Here is a 26,676-nt window from a genome sequence, read left to right on the forward strand (position 1 = left end):
ACCTCACCAATCCGACTCTCATCTCAGAGGCAAGTCTTCCTTACCCCTTTCCATCACTGACTTCCCATCAGAAACAGGCAGCATAATCTTGCAGTCAGCGCATCGCCCTATTCGAGACCCGCAACTGAAACCTTTCGTATGCCCTTAATCTCTCTGTTTTCCGCAATGTGAGTCTTCCCTTCTCCGACTGACAGAGCACAGTACTTCAAATGCATGTTTCCTCCATGAGGTGAGTCTCCCCCTTCTTCAAAGCTGAAGCAAGTTCTAGGAATCAGATCTCTAGTGTCGTCATTACCAATTAACCAGGTAAGCCTTTCCTCATCCCCTCTGAGCAGCTAACCCATCTACCAGAGAACCTTCAAAACCGCCCTCATCCCTGCTTTAACGAGTCCTCATATTCCCGTGAGTCTTCCTTCATCTGCCTTCTTTGAGCAACTGACCCTAGGCGTTCCCTCAATCCTTGAAATCCTTCTCTATGGCAACGAGTCTTCTTAGTCTTCATTAGTAAGTCCCATCCACCTTTGTGCTAACTGCAGGTCCATCGATGATCAAAAGCTTCCTCTTCTTCGTTCCATTTAAGTCTGTAAGTGCATCCCCTGCTCGTAGATTGCTAACTCTGCAAGACCTCTCGACTTGTGCCCCAGACAGATGCGACTGCATTGCCGGACTAGGTATGTTCCCCTGCCTCATATCTGTTGCTAAATATCATCACCAGTGAACGGATAGACTCGATATCCTTCAACGCCATCAACGATCGTGAACCCGTGATCGACATGCAGGTATGTGCTCACCCCAGAACCGACCTGCTGACGCTTAGGTAAAAGCGTCGAGTATTTACAGAGCCACCCGCGACGATCTCATCTATAAACAATCGGCGAACCGACCCCGGCCATGCCCCCACGCTGAGTACCGGTGCGTGATCCTCCCCGACCCAGTAAGCTAACGCAATAGATTATTTACGACACTACCTTTCTGCGTTGTCTAGTCACCGATTTTTCGCGAGAGCCCCGCATGCCGATGCCGCGATGAAGGAGACATAAGCCGAATCGCCCCAACTTCCAACCACGAATCTCGGCCGGCCGATGTTTATACCGAGCGAATAAGGTGATACTGGGAGTCATGAGGTGTTGGGATGACGAGAGTGGGGAAAGGAGAATTGTCTTACTGGTATTTTTGGGGTCATTTACGAGGAAACGCAGCAATCAATGATGGATAAGGTCTGGATCTTGATACAAGGCTTCGTATATTCCCAGTGAATTGAAGTGATATCAGATACATAACGCCCTAATAACAAGCGCCGATTATCAACCCGAGGCCGTCTCTTCCATTAGTCGTCTCATCGTTTAGAAAAACTTGCTCTTGAGCCCTCCCAGCACAACATTCCGCTTCTGCTTGTTGATGTACTTGCCAACGTCGTCTGCCCATCCTGCACTCTGGTTCTGCAGGTTGTCCATGTTATCGCTCATGATGTTGAGCTTCTCAGTCCGCTCATTGAGTTGTCTAGTGAGGTAATCACCCCAGCTCTCCTGCGCACCTCCAGCGCTTGGCCCTGCTGCTGTTTGGCCTGAGCGTGCAGCCCTAGCCTCTGCCGCCGCCGCCTGGATCATGCGTCTACTGGGCGGGCGATCAGGGGCGATGAGAAGATCAAGGTCCGTCGGCGAGATGTACTGCGTGCCCGACAACCACTGCATGTTAGAAATGGTAGGGCGAGGCGGCGTGATGAGCTCGGGGTTGATGAGAACGTCCGCGCTGACGGGAAGATCCTTCGCAGTACCCCACACGCTTAGGACTGCAATTTCAGATGGGCCAGTCCATCCAAAGACATCGCCGGTCTGTGTCACCACGGCGGCGGTGCTGCGACTGCTGTCCAGCATGGGAAGCTGAGCCCTTCCAATTTCCTTCAGTCCCGGGATGGAGAACGCGCGGGTTGTCCTGTCGCCAAAGACGCCAACAATGGCGAAGCCGTGGAGCTCGAACTCGGTGACGTTTGCTGCGTCACAGAGGATGTCATCAAAGGATTTAGAGGCTCCCTTGGCTCCTGCGGGTTTGAAGACGCGAATCTCGGTTTGCGTCACTGTTCTTTGTTAGTAATTGTATCTCAAAGGATCAAATAGACTTACCAGCGATCAAGACACCGTTCACCTGCTGTCCGTTCCTGAGGCCTGCAACGATGGGACCAGTCGCAAATGCAGGCTTGCCAGAGTCCGCAACAATAGGGCAGAGAGCCACAACCTTGCCGTCAAACTGCTGAGCTCCGGCGAGAGTTACCGAGTAGCTGTTGCCGGAGGGCAGAATCTTGAACGTGGCCACCCTTCCTGTGTTGGTGCCAACGAAGCAGCAGATGCTGGAGTAGTTGTCGCCCTCTAGTGTCATGACACTGAACTCAATGGCAACCGGCCACTCATTTCCGCTGGGCTGGCTATGACCCTTCAAGAACGAGGCTCTCTTCTCACGCTTGGCGAATTCCGACATGGACATTTGGTAGATGACTGACGGTCCTCTCAAGTCGATAATGCTGAAGAAGCCGCCTTCAGAGCCAACAGCCACAAAGCCGACATCTGACACGCTGACGGCCGAAATTGGTCCTTGCATCATCTCGTACAACTGCCACGGCTGCAAGCCCTCTTTAAGAGACGGCTCCGCTCTGGAGCTGATATCAGTCAGGCCACCGGGGTTGGGAGCAATGTCCTCGTGGTGATCCTTTCCATAGAACCTGTTGCCAGCCCATCTGTAAATTACCAGCTCGCCGTTGCGCGTGCCCACAGCGAATTCGCCAGTGTTGGGAGCCATGTGCATGGCGGTAATATCAACATCCTCGTAGCGATCGAGCGAGCGAGCAACGTCGACTTGAAGCATGGTAGGGTTCTCAATCTCATCGTCGTGACCGGCATCCCAGAGACGGACCGTGCTGTCGCCGTGGGCGATCTGGAAAATGGTACGTCCTTCGTATCGGCGCTTCGGCTTGGCGGCTGCGGCGCCGCCCTTGAGCAGTGGTTCGCCCTGGTTTCTGGTCTCGACCATGCCGAGCCAGCGGCCCCGGTCAACGGTCTGCACGGCGAATCTGTTGACATACGGGTGGACGAAAGAGACAGAGGGGTGAAGCTGGTTTGTCGGACTGATTGGGTATCCCGAGGGGAAACTCATGGTGAGTAGCTCGCCAGAAGTGAGCAGGGTCAATACCGCAATGGGATCCTGCGCGCCAGCAAAGTACGGCGAAAGACGGGGAATGAGCAGGAAGTTAGCGACCTGAGCCCCTGGTGGTGTCGGCAAGGAAATATTTCTCTTTCCTCGCAAATGGTCTTCGAGAACCTGCCATGTCGAAGTTGCGTAGACGGGCGTTTGTCCAAGCTCGATGAATGTCAGGCTCTTTTGCGGATTCTCTGGGCTGTGGCCACCTGCGATAAGAATTCCGGTGTCGTCCGGGTTGTCCTTGCAGCACCATGCGATCTTTGCATATGGCTCCCTGAAGCCAACATGTCCCGCGTTAGGTGAAGGTTGATCGATCTTGAACTCGTCCAACGTCCTGGCCATCACAATACGGCCATCCTTCGGGTCCCAAAACACCATGCTTCCATCATCGTGGGCCGTCATAATGAAGGTACCAGTGGGGTGCCACAAAGCGTGAGAAAGCCTTGGCCGGCGGACCGTATCAGGTGGCTCTCCACCGCCGCCAGGCGCGCCTGGTTGAAGAACATACTCCAAGAACTGAGTGGGTTTGTTCTGCTTAAACGAGTACACAACCACTCCCGTGGTGTAGGCGATGAGCAGCTTGCCAATGTCCCTAGGGTGAAGTGCAATGCTCACCAACCCAACGACACGGGCTTTCGGGTCCTTTTCCTTCCAGAAGTTCGGCAGTCTGAAGGACTTTGTGATGTTCTCCCTGTCAAGGTCGTATGCCAAGATCTCTCCCGTAGCCAGTCCGAGGAAGGCCCAGTCGAGCAATGGGTCGGTAATGAGGCAGGCGACGTGGCCAGGGCAGACAATACCGGCGACTCGCTTGGCGGTATCGAGATCCCATATTCCCAGCTCGTTCTTGGCATCGAGGGAAACCAGTCGGTTGGCGGTGAAGTGGAGGGAGCGGAAGGATGTGCGCCTTGGCGGCTCGATGGTCTTTTGGACTCGGTTTTGGCCGAAGACGAAGATTTTACCAGGGCCAAACTTGGATTCGTTCGTTCCGATGGCGAGAAGCGATTGGATTGGATCATAAGCTAGGCAGCTGCGTGTCTGTTAGCATTGCAGAGTCCGTTGCGCATCTCGAAATGCCATGGAATGACGCGCGTCAACGTGGGGTAGCTACTGACCTGACCTGCGAGTTGATGCCGTAGGCAGACTGGTAGTCGGGGGCAAAGAGCTCGGGGAGGATGGACGCAGACAGGTCATTCTGCATGCCTGTCTGCTTTCCTCGGAGAAAGGCGGCCATGGTGTGAGAGAGCGGTGCAAGTTGGATCTGGAGATGTTGGAGGGAAGCCCGAGGAGCTTTGGGGTGGTCCCGTACTTTTTAGTTGGGTAAGGCGGCCGAACTTCCGCTTGGCGGGGTGCTCAGTGGTCCAAGTCCCTGCATTGCAGGAGCAACCGGGACTAACGTCATAAGGTTACGATTTAGTCAGTGCAGAGATCCAAGCTCCACTTATGCACGTGATAGTTATGAAAGTTGTGCATGCATCTCACTCTCATCTCACCCCTCAGTTTGAGACGTCTTTAACGGCTCCCACGTCCGGTGCTACCAAACAGCCCAGAAGGCCATGAATTTCGGGACGACAGAAGGCGGCGATGGTTGCAAACATGGATCTGGTCGCAGGTTTTACCTCATGGCCGAGTGATTGTCGACACTGAAAGGCATGGGAGACTCTCAAGATCCCTCTCAGTTTATGAGCTCAATCGCCAGAGCCAAGCATAGTCAACGCAATGGCCTGAAAACTCAAACTCACATTCCCTCATTTCTGGCTCTATGCCTCTATTACTTTCCAGTCCTCAGGGGTTGAAGTTGCTTGCGCTCAAATCGATTCTTCACTGATCTTCTCATCGAATCACACAGGAAGCGCGACATGATGAAATCATAGAGACAGACGACTTTTCTAAGAGGTTTTATACGGCAATTGCCAGTAGACGTTTATTAAGTCTAAGATTTACAGATGAAAGTCTACTCTGGAGTTAAATTAAGGGTATCGGTTGCCGATGCTCGGCGCTTGGAAAGCAACGGCTATGCAATTTTTGTCTCTTTCCAGACAGTCGATTTTAAACAGATCCGGCAACGGTGCCCTCCTCGGCACGCTTCTCCTCGTTGTGTCCGTGGACGGGGATGGCGCTGGTGGCACTGTGAAAGTCAGTAAGGATTCATGAGAAAACAATGAACAGCAGACTTACAGGTCATCCTCTCCGGAAAGCTCCTCAAGAGTCTTGCGAGCAGTCTCGGGAATCAACCAAGAGGTGCAGAAACCGAGAAGCATGAACAGAGCAAAGATCTGCATGATGTGGTTCAACCACGGGGTGCTCCATCTCGGGTCAGTCTTGGCGAGCGTCGAGTTGGCGCCGATGGTGCGGAGGGGACCGAAGACGACCTGCGCAATGATGGCACCGATCTTTCCGGAAGCAGCAGAGATACCGTGGGAGGTAGAGCGGTAACGAGTGGGGAAGCACTCTCCGGGAACGATGAAGGTCGTGGAGTTGGGGCCGGCGTTGAAGAAGAACTGAGCCAGGGTGTACAGGGCCATCAGAGCACCACCGGAAAGGTTCCAGAAGTCAAATCCGATAACGCAGAAGAGGAGCGTCTGTTTCTCCTGTTAGAAAAGCGGGGTGATCCAAGAGTTTCAGACTTGACTTACAAGAGCAAAGAAACCAAACAGCTGGATAGGCTTGCGGCCGATCGTGTCGATCAAGGCAGCGGAAACCCAGTATCCAGGAACAGCTCCGGCCAGAACCAAGATGAGGTTGCCAACAGCGGTACGGTAGAACGAGTGGTACATGTCCGCGCCGCCGGCTGAAGCCATCGTCAGTTCAAAATCACCTAAACCCCAAGACCATTTGAGACTTACACCATCCGATAGCGTTGAGAATGATGGCGTTGTTCAAGCCAAGACCGTAGAATGCGACGTCAAGCATGAACTACAACGAGTTAGTTTCGTGCTGTGGTGATGAGAAGATGATGCTTTGAGATGTGGTGATGGTGGCGGTTGAGTTGGGAACCAACAACCCAACACCAACGCCACTTCTTTCACACCACCAAAACATCTGAAATGAGAGCTGAACATACCCAGGAACCAGCAGTACCGAGAAGGACCTTTCCGTTCTTCCAGTGGCTGTAGTGGCGGAAGAAGTCAGACCACGAGGCCTTGGGGACCTCAAGCTCCTGCTTGGCCTGCGCACGAGCAGCGACGCGGGCAGCCTCATCAACTTCGGCCTCACCCCACTTTCCTTGCTTGTAGTAGTCGACGTCACCCTCGGCCTTCTGAACATCGTTATCGACATCGAAAGTGTAACGGGGGGTCTCGGGGATGGTGAGGCGGAAGTAGAGAGCCAGGCAGCCGGGAACAGCGCCAAAGCCAATCTGAAACATGTTAGCTGCTAATTCTTTACATCTCCATGGTTGATTCAGTTTATTTTGGAGTTTCTAGGCAAAGCACCCGCAACAAAATGAATCAAAAGTTGATCGGATTCAAGACACTTACCATGGTACGCCACATCTTGTCAACGGCGATCAAGCAAGGCTCAGTAGTAGCGCAAGTAGCAGCCTTGGTAGCAGTGGACAGAGAGCCCTTGAAACCAGCGGTGACGATGAGCATCATCAAGCCACCGGCAAGCTGGCCGAAACCCTGGTTGGCGAAGACGGCGTTCATCATGAATCCTCTCCACTTGGTAGTGGCGAACTCAGAAGTAATGATAGCGGAAAGGGGGTAGTCACCACCGATACCGACACCCATGATGATACGCCAGAAAACCATGAGACCGGTGATGGAGACTGAGGGAGAGCCGCTGGAAAGAGCTTGGGCGATGGTCGCAAAGATGATGATGATGAGCTCAACACCGTACATCTTCTTACGGCCGACAATATCAGCGAGAATACCGAATCCCAGTTGTCCGACGACAGTTCCGGCACTGGTTGCAACCTTGATGGCAGTGTCGTTCTCCGCGGGGAGGGTGCCGCCGTAGTACACGATGCCCAACATGCTCGTGACGAGACCAATGGTGAAGATATCGTACTAGGCCTAAGTCAGTATTGGTTTTCTCTCATAAACAATGCAAATACATACCGAATCAGTGAAGAAACCAATACCGGCGACAATGATAGCGCGGACATGGTACCAGCCGAAGGGGGCCTTGTCGATCTCGGCGAGCGCAAGACGGCGACGCTCGTTGGCGTCGGCAACGTGAGCGAAGTCGTTGTTGAAGTTGTGGAAAGCAGCATTGCCTCCGGAGGTCTTGTTGTTCTTGACCTCAGCCGAAGTCAGCTCGCTGGTGGTGACGGCGCCGTCCGCCGCGGCGTTGTTGGGTTGGATAACGCCGGCCATGATGTCGATCTCCTCTGAGCCCCGGATGAAACGATCGGCAAGGTTCGGAGAGAGAGGGTTCGGAGACTCTGGGTTACCTGCTGGGAAGGATGAGGAGCGCGAGGACAGAGAAACTCAAATGCGCAGCGGCCGGGGAGGACTTTGGCTTATATGGCTGGGCCGGGCGCGGACAAGGACTACATGCCATCTGAGCTGAAGGGTCTCGCAGCGTCGCATGCATGGAAAACGAACACCTTCAGCGGAGATGCGACGGACCAGGGAGACGAATAGACATGGTTCGAGATCAGCCTCCACCTCGGAGACTACGTCCTAGCGTGGAAGACTAGGGAGGAATTGTACCGCGTAAGGCGAGTGACAAGGGACGAAGCTGCACACGAGTATCCAACTCGTGTCCTCGACGGGCCATGTCAGACAAGAGAAAGCGAGCCCCCCGTTGGCGTGGGTTGGGACACAAGACGGGGGCCACGCGGGATGCTGCTTGGTAGTAGCTGGCACCAACAGACTGGAGACGCCGGTCGACGACTAACACGGTCCAGAGTCAAACAGGGATCTTTGCTGCCCACGACATGTGTGTGGAGCCGTGCTCGGCGGTCGATTGGGGATAGCGTGTGTTTTTCACTTTTTTCCCAGACTTCGTCCCTCGTCTCTTCTTGGGCTGAATCTCAGACAACGCCTCCCGACTGGCTGCCGCCCTTTTCACTTTCGCCTCTGACACCGGCAACGCTGCGCTCAAACAGCAGAAACGGCCTGTTCGGGAATCATGGGAATAACTATTTCCCAGCGACGGAAGAGAGCGAAATCAACACAACTTACGCTCAGAGTTGGAGCGGCCCGCTCATGTCAAGTTGAGTTGAAGCCAATGGGGACGCTCGCAGAGACAACATGGGCTAAACATGGGATGCCGGGGTGCAGTTCGCGCGCGTCGGCGACCCGCGCAGTACCGCCCTAACAATTTCCGATGTTGTATGCTGAGCCCAGGTTGTCCTGGCACAGCATCATCCTACAGGATCGAGAGCAACACAGCCAGCACTCGGTCAAGCTTTTTGGCAAACTCGCGAATGTTCTTGGCGACGGCAGATCGGTCTTGGCTTCGATTCATCGCCCAACTGGCACCTTGGCGCTCAACCAGTTCATCCTAGATACAGAAACACCACATCGGCTCGACTTGGCTCGTAAGTACGAGACGCGGGCTCGGCGTATTGGCTTGAATGGGTCAATATCTACAATTCAAGGGAGCCTATCAGAAGAATGCAATTGCGCATACACTTTGTCGCAGGCAAATCATTGTCGCAAGTCGGGCAACGACCAGGCTGGGTCCGGCCGTCCTTAACCTCTTTCATCTACCGAGCGACCAGGACAGGCGACCAAAAAGAGAGGTACAGCGGCCTGATTGACAGACATGTCCCTTCGCGCCGCAGGTACAATTCAGATGCTGTCAGGCTGGATTCTGCCGACTCTTCCGTGGGGACAGCCGGGGGAAGCTCAAGACGCTCCCGGACTGGGCGGGCCAATCACGGCGCCGAATTGGAGCACGTTGCGACGGCGCTGCTAGATCAGCAACAACGGCCGGTCTCATAGCCTCGATAACAAACAGCAACTCTTCCTTTGATCAAAATCGACCAAATTCAAGCGCAACTCGAGGCTTCACGACGTTGAAATGTTGTTGAACGTCATTCCAGTGCGGCTCTCAAACCCTGCTGGAACTCCCGCTGGCTCCCGCTACTTGGCACTTGGCATCGCGGGCTTTTTACCACTGAAGACGCAATGATGCGATCGCCAAGAGGGAGGCCAAGCCCTGGGGTGCGCAGCCGGTGACACCCGTCTTGGAAAGTCGATATTGAAGATAACGCAGCTGTCGCGTGCCTTTTGACTCTATGCGGACTGCTCGCTCCGCTCGGTTGCACTGTAACACCCACGTGCCTTGTCGGCGCTCCCTGTTGGCAGGCTGAAATTCTTCTGGTTTAATGAATAGTTCATGTATGACGCGCCCACGCTAGTTACATGCGCGTGGTCTCATTCCGGCGCTCTGGAAAGGTATCCTTGCGTATAAGAGTCTTTGCGAGCTAAGGTGCCATTGACGATGATTTTTTCGATCATCCGATCGGGATCAACCTGATCACCTTTCAAAGAGACTTTGGCCGTCATATCGGCGTCATTCACGTCACGGAAACTCACATGAAGAGACTTTCCGCCGTCGGCAACGGCGACATTTTGCAGCCATCGCCACACACATCTCATGATGTCTGAGGGCTCCCACCAACTCATGTCAGATTGTTAAAGCGTTACCAACACTGAATCCACCAAAAGACCCCTCTCGACATCCCGTAGTCGTCACCCAACGAAAGCCCCCGGCCGCAGTAGTTCCAAAATAAGTCTGCGTCCAGAACCTCGGGCTAAACAGGGGTCCAGTTCCAAAGGACCTCCATCTGGGGTGGGATCCAGAACGGGGCTCCATTTGCCCCAGCTGGGCCAATCGAACCCCAGATTCCGCACACGTGGGTGGAACCATTGGTTCCTCAACTCTTGAACGTGTATATCAACCTCCCGTTGCGCTCTTGGCATTCGATTCTTTCGGCGCTATTCTTACGACGACAAGAGTCAGACTCCGTCTCCTAGGAAAGGAAAGTCGCGGCGGCGTGCACCGGACAACACGGCCGCGTTGTTGACTTGCCGATTCGGGGGGGTGCTCCGGCCGATAAGACGGTACTTTGGTTTGGCCGTCAGCTTGCTTGTTGTAGAGGTCTCTGACTATCACTCACACAGCTGTCGAGCCCACGTGTTGGCAACTCTTACACAGCCATTTCTTACACAGACATTGAGTATCAACCTTGAATTCCATTATCACAGATCCATACTTTCCTTCAAACATCTCGAACATCATCAGTCCAATAGCTTCTTCAACTAGCACTCGAACTGTGAGACTTCCAGACAGACGAAAATGAAAACCCCGCCAAGAATATGCCGTGCGACGTGTGTGATCACTAGGCAGCAGTGTGCATCAGTCGGCCAATCAAGACAACAACATCACAACACCTCAGAACCCCGCTTCAAGGCTCAGCATACGTCCTTCTTCATCGTGGTGAATACTGTTGAAACCGGCGAATCTTCCAAGCACTCTCGATGTGGCTCCTTGACACCCAAACACTCAAATTGCAGGAAATCGTCGATCCATCAACCGCCAACTATGCGATTCTCTCGCACACGTGGGAGCACGATGAAGTGTCATTCCAGGACATTTCCGATCTCGACTCGGCTCGCAAGAAGGCCGGCTTCTCCAAAATCTCAAACACCTGCGAATTAGCCCGTCAAAGGAGCATACCATATGCTTGGGTTGATACTTGCTGCATCGACAAGTCAAGTAGTGCTGAACTGAGCGAAGCCATCAACTCCATGTTCCAATGGTACAAGCTTTCTGTCGTATGCTTTGTTTACTTGTCGGATTTCACATTTGACATTCCGTTTTCCTCCTTCACTGCGTACACTGCGGAAGAGAAGGCGCTCAGCAGCTCCAGATGGTTCACTCGTGGTTGGACTTTGCAGGGGTTGATCGCCCCCAGTTCTATTATATTTTACAACGCACAGTGGAAAGCGCTAGCAACTAAGACCGAGCTTGCTGAAAAGCTGGAGCGTATCACAAGCATCCCCCAAGCTGTATTAGAGTCCAGACAGTTACTGCGTACGGTTCCAGTCGCAGCCAAAATGTCATGGGCAGCTCATCGGAAGACGAAGAGAATCGAAGATCGATCCTACTCTTTACTCGGAATCTTCGACATAAATATGCCCATGTTGTATGGGGAGGGCGCCAGAGCATTTCGTCGGCTTCAGGAGGAAATTGCAAGGGAGACCGACGATCTCTCTTTATTTGCGTGGCAAGCAAAAGAGAGAAGCCCTGATGGCTCACTTATGCCTTCTTTGAAGCAAGAGTTTCGAGGGATTCTGTCCCGTTCACCGGAAGAGTTCGTTGGTGGACCGAAACTGCGTCGCAATGCGAATGATGAGGAGGACGTATGCGACTTTTCGCTTGCGAATAAGGGTGTTCGAATCGACACGACGTTTCGGAAAGGAAAGAACGGCATCTATGTCATGAACTTGGGACTCTCAGACTCAGAAACCGGTGCAGACGTTTGTATTTCACTCGTACGCACGGCTGATGGGTTTGTTCGTTCCCATCCATGGTCCCTATTCTGCAATATCGATGATGCATTCCCCAAGAAACAGGCTTTTACGGCTTACGTCAGGAAAGACGTAGACGTTGATGAAGAATCATGGATCAAGAGGCGATTGCACAGATCCTTCCACATCAACATCACTCTTCCACCATCTTTGGAGGTTGATTTCATCAATCCACACCCGAGGCAATATTGGGATGACTTCTTCAGCACCTTTTTAAGACCAAACCCATCCGAAAGCTTCGGGGCTTCCATTGATATCGGTATAAAAAGGGTCGATGGCGGCCCAGATGTTGGGTATCCCATGCGCATCACCTTGGCATGGTCGAAATCCTCCAACAGAGTTCACGCGGTCATCCACAGTACGGAGCATCCCATAGAAGATGAATCGCAGGGGAAGAAAATCAAAATCCCCGGTCGTCGTATGGTTTTAGGTAGGCTCCGTGACGAAATTCCTTCGTTTAAGGAAGACGACAGCTTCGGCAAGCCCACCACCAGCAAAGAGAACCGAGTAAAGGCGATGTCTGAGAATACTAGATCTCAGTCCAAGAAGTTGTACTTTGTCGAAGAAAGCAACAAGCAGCTCCAGGGCTCTGAGGCCAAATTCGCCAGAGTAACAACATTGGAACTCAGCCTCGAGACATTCAGTGACTTTCTCTTCACTGAGTACTACATTTTAGTAACTGGACAAGTTCGTGTGGTGGATCTCGCAACAGTTTTCAGAACTGACCAGGTTCGAAACCTCTTGGCTCTTGGTGTTAAGGATTGGGACCTCTACCTCTTGGATCTTCACTACCACTGTGACTTCTTTGGGGAATCGGGGTTTGAAGTGTCGGCGGTACGCTCTCCGTCATCGCCGGCGGCTGAGGGGCTTTCCGCTGAATGCCCGCTCACGACTCCATAGACCTAGTAGCCAATGGAGTCAACTCTTCTCATATCTGTCTATATTCCAAGAATCTGTGATTAATGAAATCTCAATGTGGGAGATATCGAGAAAAGGGGCGTGGACTTAACTTTGCTCTAGAATAGCTCTGCTCTTGAACCGAAGACTCGTCACCCACATTGTCCCGCAGCATATAATAGCCCAAGACTACCTACGTATGATAGACCCCCGTGCAGATCTTTCCTGGCTCATTCCACGAAGGTTGACTTACCTTCTCCTTTTCAAAGACCGCCCTAACTAACATCGCAAATAAATGCGTCCTGGCCATCTTGTAAGTCTCCCAGGCAGGCTCGAGATATAACAGTGCTCATGCCTGTAACTCAATGAAATGGTTCAGAGAATATCCAAGTTCCAAGTCTGGAATTCATTCCTCCCTATCAAGTTGTGCTGACTACCTCCATTGGTCAAGTTGTGCTCTCTGTCGTTGAAGCAACTCTAGACGGAGAACGATGTCCTAGTTAACGCGCATCCACGTTGTCTAGTGGGTGAGCTGCAGCAAATAAAAGAAAGGCGATGAGCGTATCATTGACACACAGGCTGAGATGTTCTGCTCATCCAGTAACAACACGGCAATATTAACATCACCTCGACACACTGCGGGCGTGTCAGGATATTACCAGGCTTTGCTTGGTATCAATAGCAGAGCATATTGCGATACCGCCATAACCAGCAATTTCAAAGATTGAACAACTTGACATGAAATTTCGTTCAAGGTCGCCACAATTACGGGCCTAATGTGCGTTATCCCCAAAATCATCAGTACGCTGGACGCCTTTGATTGAAGACTGCGTATTGCTGTTATCTGGATGGATGGTTCTGGTTAAGCTAGCGAAGACTTCAAGTACTTATTCTTCCTGCCATCGTGCGTGTTGTCCTTGTCATCACCTATAAATCTTGATCAAGGTCATCGTTAATATTTGCCAGGATAGCAAAGCTCCGTCTAAATCAAGGATCGAGGAGGTTCAAATCAACTTCCAGGCTCTTGGACTGTACCAGAACGCTGGAAGCACGTTTATAGACAAATATCAACAGACCGCCACGCCCAGGGAGTCAAATCCCCCAACAGAGACCTCACATCACTTGCGTCGGTCCATGGTCACCAAACTAGATATGAGAAAACTCCGTGACGCGATTGACAGTCAGAAGCAACTTCCAAGTCGCACATCGGGTCTGTACAACATTCCAGAGGGAACCTGGTGCATACAAATCAACGGGCGACAGTTTCTAGGACGGCCCAGGGCTCGGAATGCTGCGAGACAATAGCAAGGTAAATAGTAGAGGAAACCTCTGATCGCTTCCGCTCTCATCTTCAACTTGCGTCTCATCTCTCACCTCCAACTTCGCCTACGAGAATCATCATGTCTCGACCTGAATCCAAACCCCGAAAACATGCCGTTTCGAAAGCCGATGCTTTCCGCATCTGTCTCTCCTTCACACTCAAATTCAACTACACAAGAAGAAGAAACAACAGCACGCAGTTTCATCCGCAATCAAGCCTCCAGTGGGGAACCAGCCACAGTCTCTGATGTCCGAGACGCAAAAGATTACTGGCAAGCCTTCCACTTAACTCACCTCGACATCGAACTGTCACTGTTCCAAAAGACAAGAGTCTGTCTCGGCCTGTCCGGCTTGTAGAACAGCCTCATCTCCTCCGTACGTCCACGAAACCGAAGCCTTCACTGGGCTGGATTACTACGGGGCCGATGTCGACGAAGGTCAGATCATGCTCAACGGCGCCTTCATCCCTGCGTCGAAGCCGCGGAAGACATTCTACAAAAAGAAAAAAAGGAAAAGCAAAGAACTGTCAAAATAAAATAAGAAAAAAATAACACTAAATCAACGCCTCGGCGGCCGCCGCCGCACAAGCAGCAGAAACCTGTCATCCCACCAGCAAACCCCATGTCGCCGATCGCAGTCCGGGGGTACGTCTGCATCTGCCACATAAAACAAGCACCCATCGACCATCGTCATTTCGCAAAACGCTTCGCTATCTGCGACGGTCTCTGCTCTCTCCCCCTCTCTTCCCCACCAACGTCCATTTTGAGTCTCGGAGGCTAAAGGGGGCCTTGCCGTGCAGAATACGACCCCCCGGCGGGCCGCAACGACACGAAAATGGCGACGTGCCGATGAGGCGCCCGGCGGTGAAGAAGGGGAAGAGGGATCTACAGTCTACAGCGCCCGCTCCCCGCCTCCCATTTTACGAGCAATCCCACTTAGGGGATTACGGAGAAAAAAAAGGCATTTAGGCGGGGGCCTTTCTTGGGGGCCATATCGCGGATGGAGAGGTAGGCTTCTGGAGGTGAATCTAGACGAAGTGACAAATCGCCAATGCGAGACATGTTGTTCTCTGTCCCCTCTCACGAACCGTACTCATTGGCGAGCCGGTGTATTGGGAACCAAATGCGGAGATTAAAACACCTCCTGCAGGGTCTCTCTCCAGGGGAACACGGGAAGTGACAGCTGTCGACGAAGTTTTTGACGTCGGATGACTGCAGACGTGTGCGACTTGTGGCTGCTGTTTCTGTGCAGCGAAAGGGGCGGATATGCCGTGTCAGCCGGCCAGGCAATGTCTGAAACATAGCGATGGCCCTGTCCAACGCGGGAAACAGAACAGTTCGTTTCGTCGTCTGTGGTTGGGGAAGGATTGGGCCAACACAAGCGATGCGCCTCTGGGCTGTTGGTGCAGCCGACGGGACGAGGATGAGGCGCCTCACACATCATAGACTTGCAGGTAGGCACTGCGATGCTAGGATGCCATTCTCAGATACAAACGAGGCAGTTCGGGCGCGACTTTACCGAGTGTTGCGAGACAAACGAGGACGGGTCGCGAACACCATACGAGCGACAACATCGCAGCCTTACTAGTGATGTCCAGCGCCAGAGTGACATGGTGTTGAACGAACCCCGGCGATGTCCGGAGCAACCGCCGCGGTCTGGCGGACACACGGGCCCTCACCTGAGCAGTCCTGATGGCGAATTGCTGCGTTTCATTCCGACGATTCCGTGGGTCATTCGCCCGATGGGGGAGAATCGAAATCTTCAGGCGGCGTCCATTTCGTCCAGCATCACGCGGATGAAATCTCGATCTTGCGTTTGATTGTGCCCTGCAGTGCTTTGATGCTGTCATCGCCGCTCTCAGCCATCGCACAGACAGCATCGCGGGTGCAAGATCTGGACGAGCACGGCCAGGGCTGTTAAATTGGCCATTTGACGTCGAGGAAACGCGTTTCTCAAGGCGTCTAATGGCAACAGACGCGTCGGGGATTTGGTTCCTCCTCGGGCCCGTACGAGAAACAGGAAGCTGGTGCGGCTGTATTTAGCTACAACCAGACCGTTGACGATGGCGGTGTTGAGATCAAAAGTTAACAAACTCGGGCTACTGCCAATAGTCGGAATCTTGTCGCCCGCTTACCGTGTGCGAGGACCCAAACCCCTGAAATAGCTTCCTGCAGGTACGCAGATGGTTCCGGCATAGGCCCACCGGGCTATCTCACATACAGAATCGTCGCATGCATTTCCTGCACGCCGCGCACTTTACTTGTTGCACTCTACACCACACGCGGAGAGTGACTGAGGTGGACAGAAGAATGGCGTTGAAAGAACGGTGGAGCGCTGTTTCGATCCGTCGCCCGGCGTGTCTTACCCTCGACGCTGCTGGGACGAGCCAAGGGCTTTTTTGGACAAGGTCAGGAACAAGCCGAGCTGAGGCTAGGGACTGCTGCACCTGCTAGGGGGGGGCGATCCTCATGAAATCGTATCCTGCCTTCCCACGTGTCGTAGGCATGGGGAAATGAAAGAGCATGGACCAGGTTGAGGCGGTGCAGGCCTCAGTCCGCCACGCGCATCGCCGGCTTCGTCTAGCTTGCTCTGTCGAAGCAGTGTTTGGGACAATGTTTGGTCTTGACAAGCTTCAAATAAAGCCACATTGTAATGGCGCTGGTGTCCGTCCCCAGAGTCATTGTCAGAAAGACAGTTGAGTGGTGGCCGAGACCCCTTTTTCTGCTGACGGCGGGCCCGCGACTCACCCCGCCGCCAGTCCGGATAATGGGGCTTGCTTTTCCAGCAGGTCAACTTGTCACCAAGACGCCACCATGATCTGGGTGACACGATGCGTATGGAGTTATCGGGCAGGGTAGTCGTCGATGCTGACGTGCAAGCAATGCACTAAGTACGGCTGCCAGACCAGATCACACACCGTATCGGTCACTCGCATTTCCGGTGGGCGTTGACGGGTTTGCGATGCCAAAGCGTAGAAGCCTCGGCAGTGGGCGAGCCAGGTGATGACGGGTTCCAGAAGTCTGGCTGCTAGCACCGGCTTCCAGATTGTCCTGCAGGCATGATGCTTCAATGGCGGAAGTCCCTTGAAGCGTACGGGCCGCAAGGAGGGACGGTAGGAGGCTCAGCTAAGGGGAGATACGAGAAGCCGATTTGTTTGCAACACCGGACGTTGTCAAAGAGAAAGCAACCGCGGACATGATATCGACCGCCTTGGGTCGTGTTCGCAGTCAAAACGCGGGCTCATCAAGTGTGATCGGATGTGATGGACGGCATGAGAGCTCGCGATGATGACGAGTTGTCGTGTGGCTTGGAGGATCTTGCCCTGGTCTCACAGGGTCCGTCCCACCTCCATTGTCTGCACTCAATGCCGAGAACAGGCGATGATCTCGAAGCAGGCACAGGGATGCAAACTTGAAGATACGGTGGTTCTTGGATGTAAGGGGTTCGCGACTGAGAAGGAACTGTTTTTTTCTTCTTTTGGAGCCGTTGGCGTCTCCTTTTCCACTTCCCGCACCCTGACCAAGTGGAGTTGCCCGATCTAGATAAGCGCCGATACTTCACCTCGGTCCCTGTCTCTGGGGTGCGAGCGTTGAAATGTCACGAAGACGGTGAAGAGCGCACACCGAGGAAAGGGGTGTGTGAAATGTCCTTACGCAAGTCATTTGTTGCTGACCAAGGGACCAAATTTCCTCAGCACGGGCCGCTGATGGGCGATGCTCGGTTGGAGAGCCGGATGTCGTGATGAAGGTCCTGCTTGGATAGGCACGCGACATCGCCTCGCCGCGTAACATGGACGCCGTTCAAGATGTAACCCAGTACTAGGTAGCGAACAGCTGGCAAAATATCACTTGCTGCCAACTTGGTAATCGTGGCTTTCCTCTTCTCCCGCGACCACGAAAAGACGCCGGACGTGGGCGAGGAGCGGAAGAGAAACGGTTTCAAGCAGGTCTGCGCCTCCTAGACGCATGAACGATGGGCGTCATGCCGGTTTCTCCTACTGTGTGGGCGGCACATTTGGAGCAGCAGGAGAGCGGCGACAACGGCAGAGGGATAGTTTAGATTGACGTCCTGGAACTGGACCATACCGGCCCCGGCCTTGCTGTTCTGGCGGTTCATCATCCGTTCTTTGAAAAGAAAAGGAACCCAGGTGTCCGGTGTTCTGTGCGGTGGCATGGCCGGATCCTGTTAGGTCTGTGGGCAGTGGTTCCATGAGGCTTCCAGAGTTCCTTGCGAGACACTATTTTAAAAACCGGTTCCCTCATGCTTCTCAAATTCAGTTTGTGGCAGGTCTCGTCGTGAAGGAAGATGCCTGGAAGGGCGAGAAGCGAGAGGCCGAAAACGAAGGGGACTGCTGCTGGTCCAGGCATTTTGGGGGACCGGCCAGGAAGAAGCATCGGCGATACGTGTTGCAGTTGCCGCCACCGACAATGCGATGGTTCGGCCGTGACACTATCAAGAGCGGCGAGTTTACTTGCCGATGATTTGTTAGTGCGACGCAAGGTGACGCTGGTTGATGGATTTGCCTTCTGCCAGGTCTTGGGTTGGGGTTCTTCAACGTGCCCGGCGGTTAAGTAATTCGGCTGTGACGGATTCGATGCAGTCGCAAGTGTTTGGCAGGCTGTGCTGGGATGTTGTCTGGTTGTGCACCCGTACCTCATGTAGATACGTTACGATTCCTGCTCGCGTCCATATCCCTGGCCGAGTTGCTGCGCATCTGCAGTGTCCGTCTGGCCAGTGGTCGCATTGTAGGCAGTTTGCACCGTATGCGCGACGCGTGATGGGCACGTAATGAGCGCCGGTCGAGTCGGGGTGGGAGCGGGCTGGCAATGAGGCGCTTTCGGAGTGCCCGCCCGTTGGAAATAACGAGGCCGCGGTAGCCAATTTAGCTGACGAATGGCGGCTGTCTTTGATTGACTGGCGAGCACAAGTCGCAGCTAGAGGAGAGGGTAGGGCAAGCCGAGACGGATAGGCCGAATCCAAACGGATGGATTGACTTGGTCGACGGTGGAATTTGGCTGGTCCCTGGGCTTTGGGATAGCTGTTGGCGCGGATGCTGGGCCGGGGACTTGGGAAGGCGGTAAAGAGGCGAAAAAGAATGCTGGCGCCCAAAGGAGACAAGCGGGTCGATGATGCGGCCCCATTTTCCTCTTTTATTCGTTCGTCATTTAGTGTTTAGCGGCATGAGGGGGGAGATGTGTTTGTCGTAGATTTGAAGCGCGACAGGTGAAGAAATGCAGTATTCCTGCAATATCGCCGTGATGGCTTCAGCCGCCGCTCCTTCTCTCCTCAGCAACAGCAACGGCACCTTCGGTTTGTTGGCTCGTTCCTACCCAGCAGGTACGGCAGGTACGAAGAGCAGGAGCCGATACCTAGCAACGTGAACAGGAAACAGCAACGCGGAGGTCCCTTCTTTCCGTGGTTCTACCCCCCCTGCCGCAGTGGTCAACAGCCAACCCAAGACGGAAGGGTGTGGGGCAGACGACCCTCTCAGACGTGGTGACGACCCTCCCTCGCCGTGCAGCTTGCGCATTAGCAGCAGGAGCGATGGAACCCCTGCAGAATTCTCAAACAGATTTCTGGCGTTGCAGCAAAGCGGGACCACTCATCGTCGTCCCATCCTTCCTCTCTTTGTGTGAAGGTGAATTTTGATTCTATGGTCCGTCCAGCGTTACGAGCCCGCTGCCTGACGAAGGGAGGGCAGGGCAGGGCAGATGCGAGGTGTGGTGTTGCAGACGCCAGAGAACGGACGGCCGACCGGGACAGCGAACTGTTGTTGTCGATTGATGATTGCGACAAAAGTATTTCTAATGCTGATGTTGTGTTGTGCATACGCAGTACGGATACCGCAGTAGAGATGGATGGCATGATGGACAGATGGCGGGCTCTGAGGTGCGGTTACACAGGCTGCATGCCTCTGTCAGTCAGTGTCCGCTAAGACTGACAACTCGAACCACTTCGCATGCCTTTCTCAAGATTGCTTGTAAACTTACAGAATCCCACCAGCCTAGCAGTAAGCCACTGCTGCTGCCCAACAGCTGTGTACTGTGCAGCACGAGCCCGGAGTCTCTCGTCCTGTCGACGTTGACAACCTAAGGCAGTCGGCGTAATTACTGCATAGGAGTCAACACTGCCTCGGCGCCGGCCTTGGTCCCCTCCTGACATCATAGTATCGATATCAATACAACCTGGGTCACATCAGTTGCCTGCTTCCCGCCATCACAACCCGTCAACCGTTGGGCACCGCCTGGGGCAGACTGGGCTGGCTGGGTACCTTGCCAAAGCAAGAAGATGTACTGCGTAGTAGAGTAAGGTAAGGCACGGCGACAGGGCAGGCACTATCATCAGTTGCAACGGTTGACGCGCCCGCAAAGCCAACCTGGACGACAAGACTCGGCGATGCTCCATCAGGCTGCTCATCCGCGTCTTTGACTGGCTCGCCCTGATATCTTTCCCTTCGCGGCTGGTCGGGCGGTACGTACCGCTCGCTCGTCTATTTATCTGCACTTGTCTGGCACCAAGGCAGGTAGTTCCCTGAAGAGTGGGTCTCCATCGCCTGAAGCCAGGAACCGCTCGCCGCTCCGCATCGCGCGCACGAGGCAAGGGGCCCGTTCCCCACCCTCTTCGTCTCCTCTCGGTCTCCTCCCCTCCTCTTTCTGGCTGCGTGCTTCCTCCCATCGCCATTGCCTTTTTTCGCACCCAGAGGCAGACACAGCAGAGAGAGAGAGAGAGAGGGACACACACACACACACACCACAGAAAAGTGCGTCTTCTTCAAGCATCGGTACGTATCTGATTTGCTCGTTCTCTTCCCTCGAGCGTGACCTTCTTACAGGGACTCCCAGTCCTCACAAACGCACCATCTGGGGGCACTGCCAGGGTCGAGCAGCAGTTCAGGCCCCCATCCACCCATAATACAGCGGACCAGGCTTCACCCTCCAATAATGCCAATCCCACCATTTTGTGCAACCTTTTCCTGTCCAAGGCACAGGCACAGGCACAGGGCAGGCACCTTCTTTTGCTTTGAGGAGGTTCCTGGCGCGGTGCCTTGTGCCTGTTGTATCCGTACCGTACTGTGCCTGTCCATCATCGTCCATCCGGTCCTGACCTGACTATCCTTCCATGTGCCGAGCATGCTTGCGGCCCTCTCCTTACCTACCTTACGCAGTATCGGTCCCTCATCCCCTTTCTCCCACGTTCTCCCGTGCCTCGTACCTACCAACGTACTAAGTGCCTACCGCAGGAATCACTCACAGAGGTGTACATACATACCTACGGATTCTCTGCCTGTACGGCTACCGCCAGAAGCGATCCCATCCATCCCGTCCAGTCTATCCATGCCTTAATATCCAGTCTGCACTGCTGCACCACTCATCGTCCCAGTGCCGCCTGTACGGACTGCGTGCTGCTGCTGCTGCTGCTGCTGCTGCTCGTCACTCTCGTCTTCCCACACGCTGTCTTGTCATTTACACACACCTCCCACACCCCCCAGTCGCACACATCCGACCTCTCTTCCTGTCCCTCCTTTTGCACGTTCTGAACCGCCGCCCTACGCAGTCCTACTGTGACCTCGCTGTGGCACTACGAGTACAGGGTGACCTCCCCTCCTTTCCTTTTGAGCGACGGTCCATCTGTACTTACCCCAGAGACCCCCCCTCTTCATTCCACTCACACACACGCACACACACAACCACCACCACCACTACCACCACCACCACCCACCACGCTCCCTCTCTCTCGCTCTTCTCGCTCTCAAACAACTACGGCTCTCCTCCGCTCTGCTTTTTAATCCCATTCCCTCCCTTGCTTTGCGAGTCTCGCGCAAACACGCCAGACAGTCCTGCCAGCCAGCCAACCGTCGGCATCGCGCCTCCAACACTCCCATACCGAGAACTCCCCAAACAGCACCAACACACAACGAGCACCCAGCAGCAGCAGCCCGATTGCCTGTCTGGATCTGGACCTTCGCCCCTCCTAGCCTCGTTTTTAATTTGATCACCGCCGCCCACACATTTGCGGCCGCGCCTGCGAAAGCTAAAACCGCGCTCCTATTTGTCGCGCCGCCCTATCAGCACTGCCAAAAGCAATATCCATTCGGCGTCCCCCCCGAAACGAAGCTTCCGTTCGAAACACCACCGAAAAACCAACCTCACATTCGAGAAGTCTGCCATCTTGGGCTCGCTGCCACTCAACCTTTTCTGTCTATCGTGGCGTTCGCTGGACGACATCCCAATTTTGAAGCAACAAACTCGCCTTCAATCGAGCGACCGAACTTTTCGACACCCAATCCCGTCGCGCGACCCGACTCGACTCACCTTTCGCTGTCGCCCACACCCCCCTCCATCATCTGCGCCGTGCCGTCTCCCGCTTCGCAGCCACATCGTGCGAACCACTCTCCTTCCTCCCACTCGCCGACTGCGTCACGACAGTCGCGCCTCAGGCCTTCAGCCTCGCTCATTCATCACTTCACGCTGGATTTCCAAAGTCTCCTGGCAACCCGTCACGACGACCCCTGCACGACACGCAAACCGACTCACCAGTGTCGGCAAGCATAACTTCATCGCAGGCTCCGAGGCTCATCGCTTCTAGGGGCTCGCTTGGGCGACCAGCCTGCTTCGCAAACCCGTCACCCTTGAGCACGAGCAAATATGTCCGTCATGCTTCAAACACCTTCCCGAGCTTCGACCGCCTCCTCCTCTTCCTTCCAACCCCTCTCCCGCCAAAACACAATGTCTTCCTACGATGGATCGCGGTCCGCCCGCCAATCTAAGCGGTACTCCATGTCCGCGCTGTACATGTCCATGTCAGCAAATGAGACTGATCTCGAGATTGAGGATGACCTGGCCAAGGGTAGGAACACACAAGCGCATCGTTCTTTGAGTATCCCTCGCTAATCTCTCCTCCGCAGCCCAGAAGATCCTACGCGAACTCAAGTCCAAGATCTCGTCCCAGTCAAAGAAGAACTTCGTCCTCGAAAAAGATGTGCGATACCTCGACTCGCGAATCGCTCTTCTTATCCAGAACCGAATGGCGTTGGAAGAACAGAACGAAGTTGCGAGCCATTTGGAAGACGCCACTGAGATGCAGGAGGGCGACTTCCCCAACGACGATAAGACGCAAAAGTATGGCAACTTGATGTTCCTGCTGCAATCCGAGCCGAGACACATCGCCCACCTTTGTCGTTTGGTGTCCATGTCCGAGATCGATTCTCTGCTACAGACCGTCATGTTCACCATTTACGGTAACCAGTACGAGAGTCGTGAGGAGCACTTGCTCTTGACCATGTTCCAGGTTTGTCACGCGTTTCGATCGCAGTTCCGTTTGCTAACCGGACCAGTCCGTCCTTACCTACCAATTCGACAACACCCCCGAATACTCGTCGCTTCTCCGCGCCAACACCCCAGTATCGCGAATGATGACCACCTACACAAGGAGAGGACCTGGACAGAGTTTCCTCAAATCAGTGCTGGCCGATAGGATCAACAGCTTGATTGAGCTGAAGGACCTCGACTTGGAGATTAACCCGCTCAAGGTCTACGAGCGCATGTGTGAACAGATTGAGGAGGACACTGGCAGCCTTCCCGCTTCGCTGCCCAAGGGCATCACAGCTGAACAAGCTGCAGAGAACCCTCAAGTCCAGGCCATCATCGAACCGCGCCTGACGATGCTCACCGAGATTGCTAATGGCTTCTTGTCGACCATCATTGACGGGCTCGAGGAGGCACCGTACGGTATTCGGTGGATTTGCAAGCAGATCCGCAGTCTGACGAAGCGCAAGTACCCTGACGCCAACGATCAGGTCATTTGCACGCTCATCGGTGGCTTTTTCTTCCTCCGCTTCATCAACCCCGCCATTGTGACGCCCAAGTCGTACATGCTCATTGATGGCCAGCCTGCGGAGCGCCCGAGAAGAACACTAACCCTGATTGCAAAGATGCTGCAGAACCTGGCCAACAAGCCTTCGTACGCTAAGGAACCTTACATGGCCAAGTTGCAGCCCTTCATTCAAGGAAACAAGGACCGCGTCAACAAGTTCATGCTTGACCTATGCGAGGTGCAAGACTTTTACGAGAGCTTGGAGATGGACAGATACGTGGCCCTGTCGAAGAAGGACCTGGAGCTGTCCATTACATTGAACGAAATCTACGGCATGCACGCCCTCATCGAGAAGCACCACGGCGAACTCTGCAAGGATGACAACTCGCATCTTGGTATCATCATGTCAGAGCTGGCGGCAGCACCTCCTCAGGTTCCGCGTAAGGAGAATCGCGTCATCAACCTTCCCCTCTTCAGCAGGTGGGAGACGGCGATCGACGACTTGACCGCGGCGCTCGACATCACGCAAGAGGAGGTGTACTTTATGGAAGCCAAATCCGTCTTTGTGCAGATCATGCGATCGATCCCTGCCAACAGCAGCGTTGCCCGACGACCTTTGCGACTTGAGAGAATTGCGGATGCGGCGGCTACGAGCCGCAATGACGCAGTCATGGTTCGCAAAGGCATCAGGGCAATGGAATTGCTTTCTCAACTGCAGGAACTGAGAGTTATCGACAAGAGCGACCAATTCAGTTTGTTGCGTGATGAGGTTGAGCAGGAACTCCAGCACCTTGGCTCTCTCAAGGATGGTGTTATCCAGGAGACTGTCAAGCTTGAGGAGGTTTACAAGACGATTCGCGACCACAACACTTATCTCGTCGGCCAGCTGGAGACGTACAAGAGCTACCTGCACAACGTTCGCTCTCAAAGTGAGGGCACAAGGAGAAAGCAGCAGAAGCAACAGGTCCTTGGCCCTTATAAATTCACCCACCAGCAGTTGGAGAAGGAGGGCGTCATCCAGAAGAGCAATGTTCCGGACAACCGCAGAGCAAACATTTACTTCAACTTCACCAGCCCCCTGCCGGGAACTTTTGTCATTTCTCTGCATTACAAGGGTATGTTACAATTTGCATCTTCCCAGTACTGTTGACTAACTTTACCAGGACGCAACCGTGGTCTCCTCGAGTTGGATCTTAAGTTGGATGACTTGCTCGAGATGCAAAAGGATGGACAGGATGACTTGGATCTCGAATACGTGCAATTCAACGTCACCAAGGTTCTCGCTCTGCTGAACAAGCGATTTGCGAGAAAGAAGGGGTGGTAAACGCCAGCACACGGGTCTCCCAACTCACAACTGTACAACTTTTTCTCGGAGATACCCACGACTGGCTTTTGATGGAATTAGGCGTTTCGGCATCTCTTTGGAACCTGATACCACGACGTTCTCGTCTTCGTCCCACCGCCCTCAACTTCCCAGCATTCGTATCCATCAATGCCTCTTTTACCCGCTTTCCTCATTCTACGAACGTCTCCTTGCCACGGCCGCCTTTAATTCGCTTCTCGACCATCTCGTTCAGTATCCAAACGCATCCAGGCGTACTTTCAACTCTTCACCAGAACCTATCTCACGCAGTATAAAGGTGGCATTCTCTGGACTCGGTCTGCCGTACAAGATTACCGCTTGTGCATATGGGAACATGATTTCGTCTTTCTCGGCCTCTTTCGTCTCACATCACATTGGCGAATTGGTGGCCCGGTCAGGTGGTTTTTTTCTGCGCGATATACCTGCTACGTTATTTTAATTGCCCCTGCGGCCGGAGCCAGGACATTTACATTGTGCGTATCGTGTGCTTTGGTCTCCATTTCTAAGTCCCTTTTTCTTTTTGGTCCATGTCTTTATGCGCGATGACGGCGCGGGGTTGTTTCGGCTGGTCCGGCGGCTTTAGTGTATGTCCCGTCTACTTAGTTCATGTCATGAAATGATTGGGGTGTAGAAAGAGAAGGGGGAGGGATAAGCTTGAACGAGAAGGAACGAAATGACATGGATGATTTCTGATGTCGAAACCGAACTGTTCGCTCTCGTGATGTCTGATGCGTGCCACCGAGTTGCTCGAGCCCTGGTTTGGGTTTGATCCTGTTCGAGCGGTTTTTTTTTTCACCTTGCTGCCAAAGGGACTGGCACCGCAGAGCCAAAGACGAACGGATGCGCTGGTATGCCATGGTGCTTCGTATCTCATTCCCACGGTGAGAGTTTGCGTAATGGCGTGGTTTGCGCATGTAGCCCGGAACTCTCTGCCTAGGGCACACTTTCGTCTGATGTCTTGTTCGGACAGCAGCAGTCGGAGTTGGGGGCGGATGACGTGAGAGTTTTCTTGTTCTGGCCCCCGCTGCTGCCACGTTGTTCGGGTGTGATGTGTGATGTTTCAGCTGCCCTTGTGGGCTGGATCTGCGTGTGATTGGGTGGGGATGGAAGGGCCTGGCCATGTGGGATGGATGGTGATGAGGTATGGAGCACGAGGTATGTATGGTGGTGGTAGGGTTGAAGGGGCGGGGAGGGATGGATGAGTGCGGAGGTTTGTGAAAGTTGCCGGCCGGTTGAATCGGAGGTTGGTGTATTCCTGGCTGGGAGGATGACGAGGAGGAGGGGGTTTGCGATGATTATGTGGAAGGTTTGGTTGGCGTGTCACAGGTTTTAGAGGGTTGATTCTTTTTGGTGTTATCGGATTCTGAGAAGTGTGTGTTGCGTGTGATTGGGGATGCCATGTGGGTGTGAAGGTGTTTGTTTTGGGGAATGGAGGACGCGGTACAAGGTTGAGGGTGACGTCTTGTTTGTGGATGTTTTGATCCTGTTCGGATTATAGGGATCTGTCTGGTGTTGGTTGCTAGAGTTGAAGATGGTTTCTGGAACTTCACATGTCAACGGTCCAGCAGGGGTTCCTGGTGTGGCATCTTTGCCAGAAACCCAAAG

The 26,676-nt window shown here is 53.8% G+C and overlaps 4 protein-coding genes across 4 annotated transcripts; 2 read left to right on the plus strand and 2 right to left on the minus strand.

Annotated features, from left to right (window-relative positions):
- Positions 1 to 1,343: 1,343 nt before the first annotated feature.
- CGCS363_v007009 (Lethal(2) giant larvae protein-like protein SRO77) lies at positions 1,344 to 4,420 on the minus strand (the record flags this gene model as incomplete). The annotated part of the gene is made up of 3 exons (XM_036638858.1): positions 1,344 to 2,074; positions 2,121 to 4,216; positions 4,302 to 4,420. The coding sequence occupies 3 exons, from the start codon at positions 4,418 to 4,420 to the stop codon at positions 1,344 to 1,346; spliced, it is 2,946 nt and encodes a 981-aa protein (XP_036495919.1).
- Positions 4,421 to 5,235: 815 nt separating this feature from the next.
- Positions 5,236 to 7,505, minus strand: pho-5-0 (Repressible high-affinity phosphate permease; the record flags this gene model as incomplete). The annotated part of the gene is made up of 7 exons (XM_036638859.1): positions 5,236 to 5,314; positions 5,365 to 5,768; positions 5,823 to 5,977; positions 6,033 to 6,102; positions 6,251 to 6,544; positions 6,666 to 7,196; positions 7,248 to 7,505. 7 exons carry the CDS (start codon positions 7,503 to 7,505, stop codon positions 5,236 to 5,238), a joined length of 1,791 nt encoding a protein of 596 aa, XP_036496835.1.
- Positions 7,506 to 10,625: 3,120 nt separating this feature from the next.
- Positions 10,626 to 12,578, plus strand: CGCS363_v007011 (Vegetative incompatibility protein HET-E-1; the record flags this gene model as incomplete). Its single annotated transcript, XM_036638860.1, has 1 exon — positions 10,626 to 12,578. The coding sequence occupies one exon, from the start codon at positions 10,626 to 10,628 to the stop codon at positions 12,576 to 12,578; it is 1,953 nt and encodes a 650-aa protein (XP_036496836.1).
- A 9,962-nt stretch (positions 12,579 to 22,540) lies between these two features.
- On the plus strand, positions 22,541 to 25,032 carry gap1 (GTPase-activating protein; the record flags this gene model as incomplete). Its single annotated transcript, XM_036638861.1, has 4 exons — positions 22,541 to 22,742; positions 22,801 to 23,183; positions 23,230 to 24,823; positions 24,872 to 25,032. 4 exons carry the CDS (start codon positions 22,541 to 22,543, stop codon positions 25,030 to 25,032), a joined length of 2,340 nt encoding a protein of 779 aa, XP_036496837.1.
- Between the last annotated feature and the right edge of the window lie 1,644 nt (positions 25,033 to 26,676).

The sequence above is a fragment of the Colletotrichum siamense genome (assembly GCF_013390195.1).
Source record: "Colletotrichum siamense strain Cg363 chromosome Unknown KSG_Cg363_contig04, whole genome shotgun sequence".
Lineage (NCBI taxonomy): Eukaryota > Fungi > Ascomycota > Sordariomycetes > Glomerellales > Glomerellaceae > Colletotrichum > Colletotrichum siamense.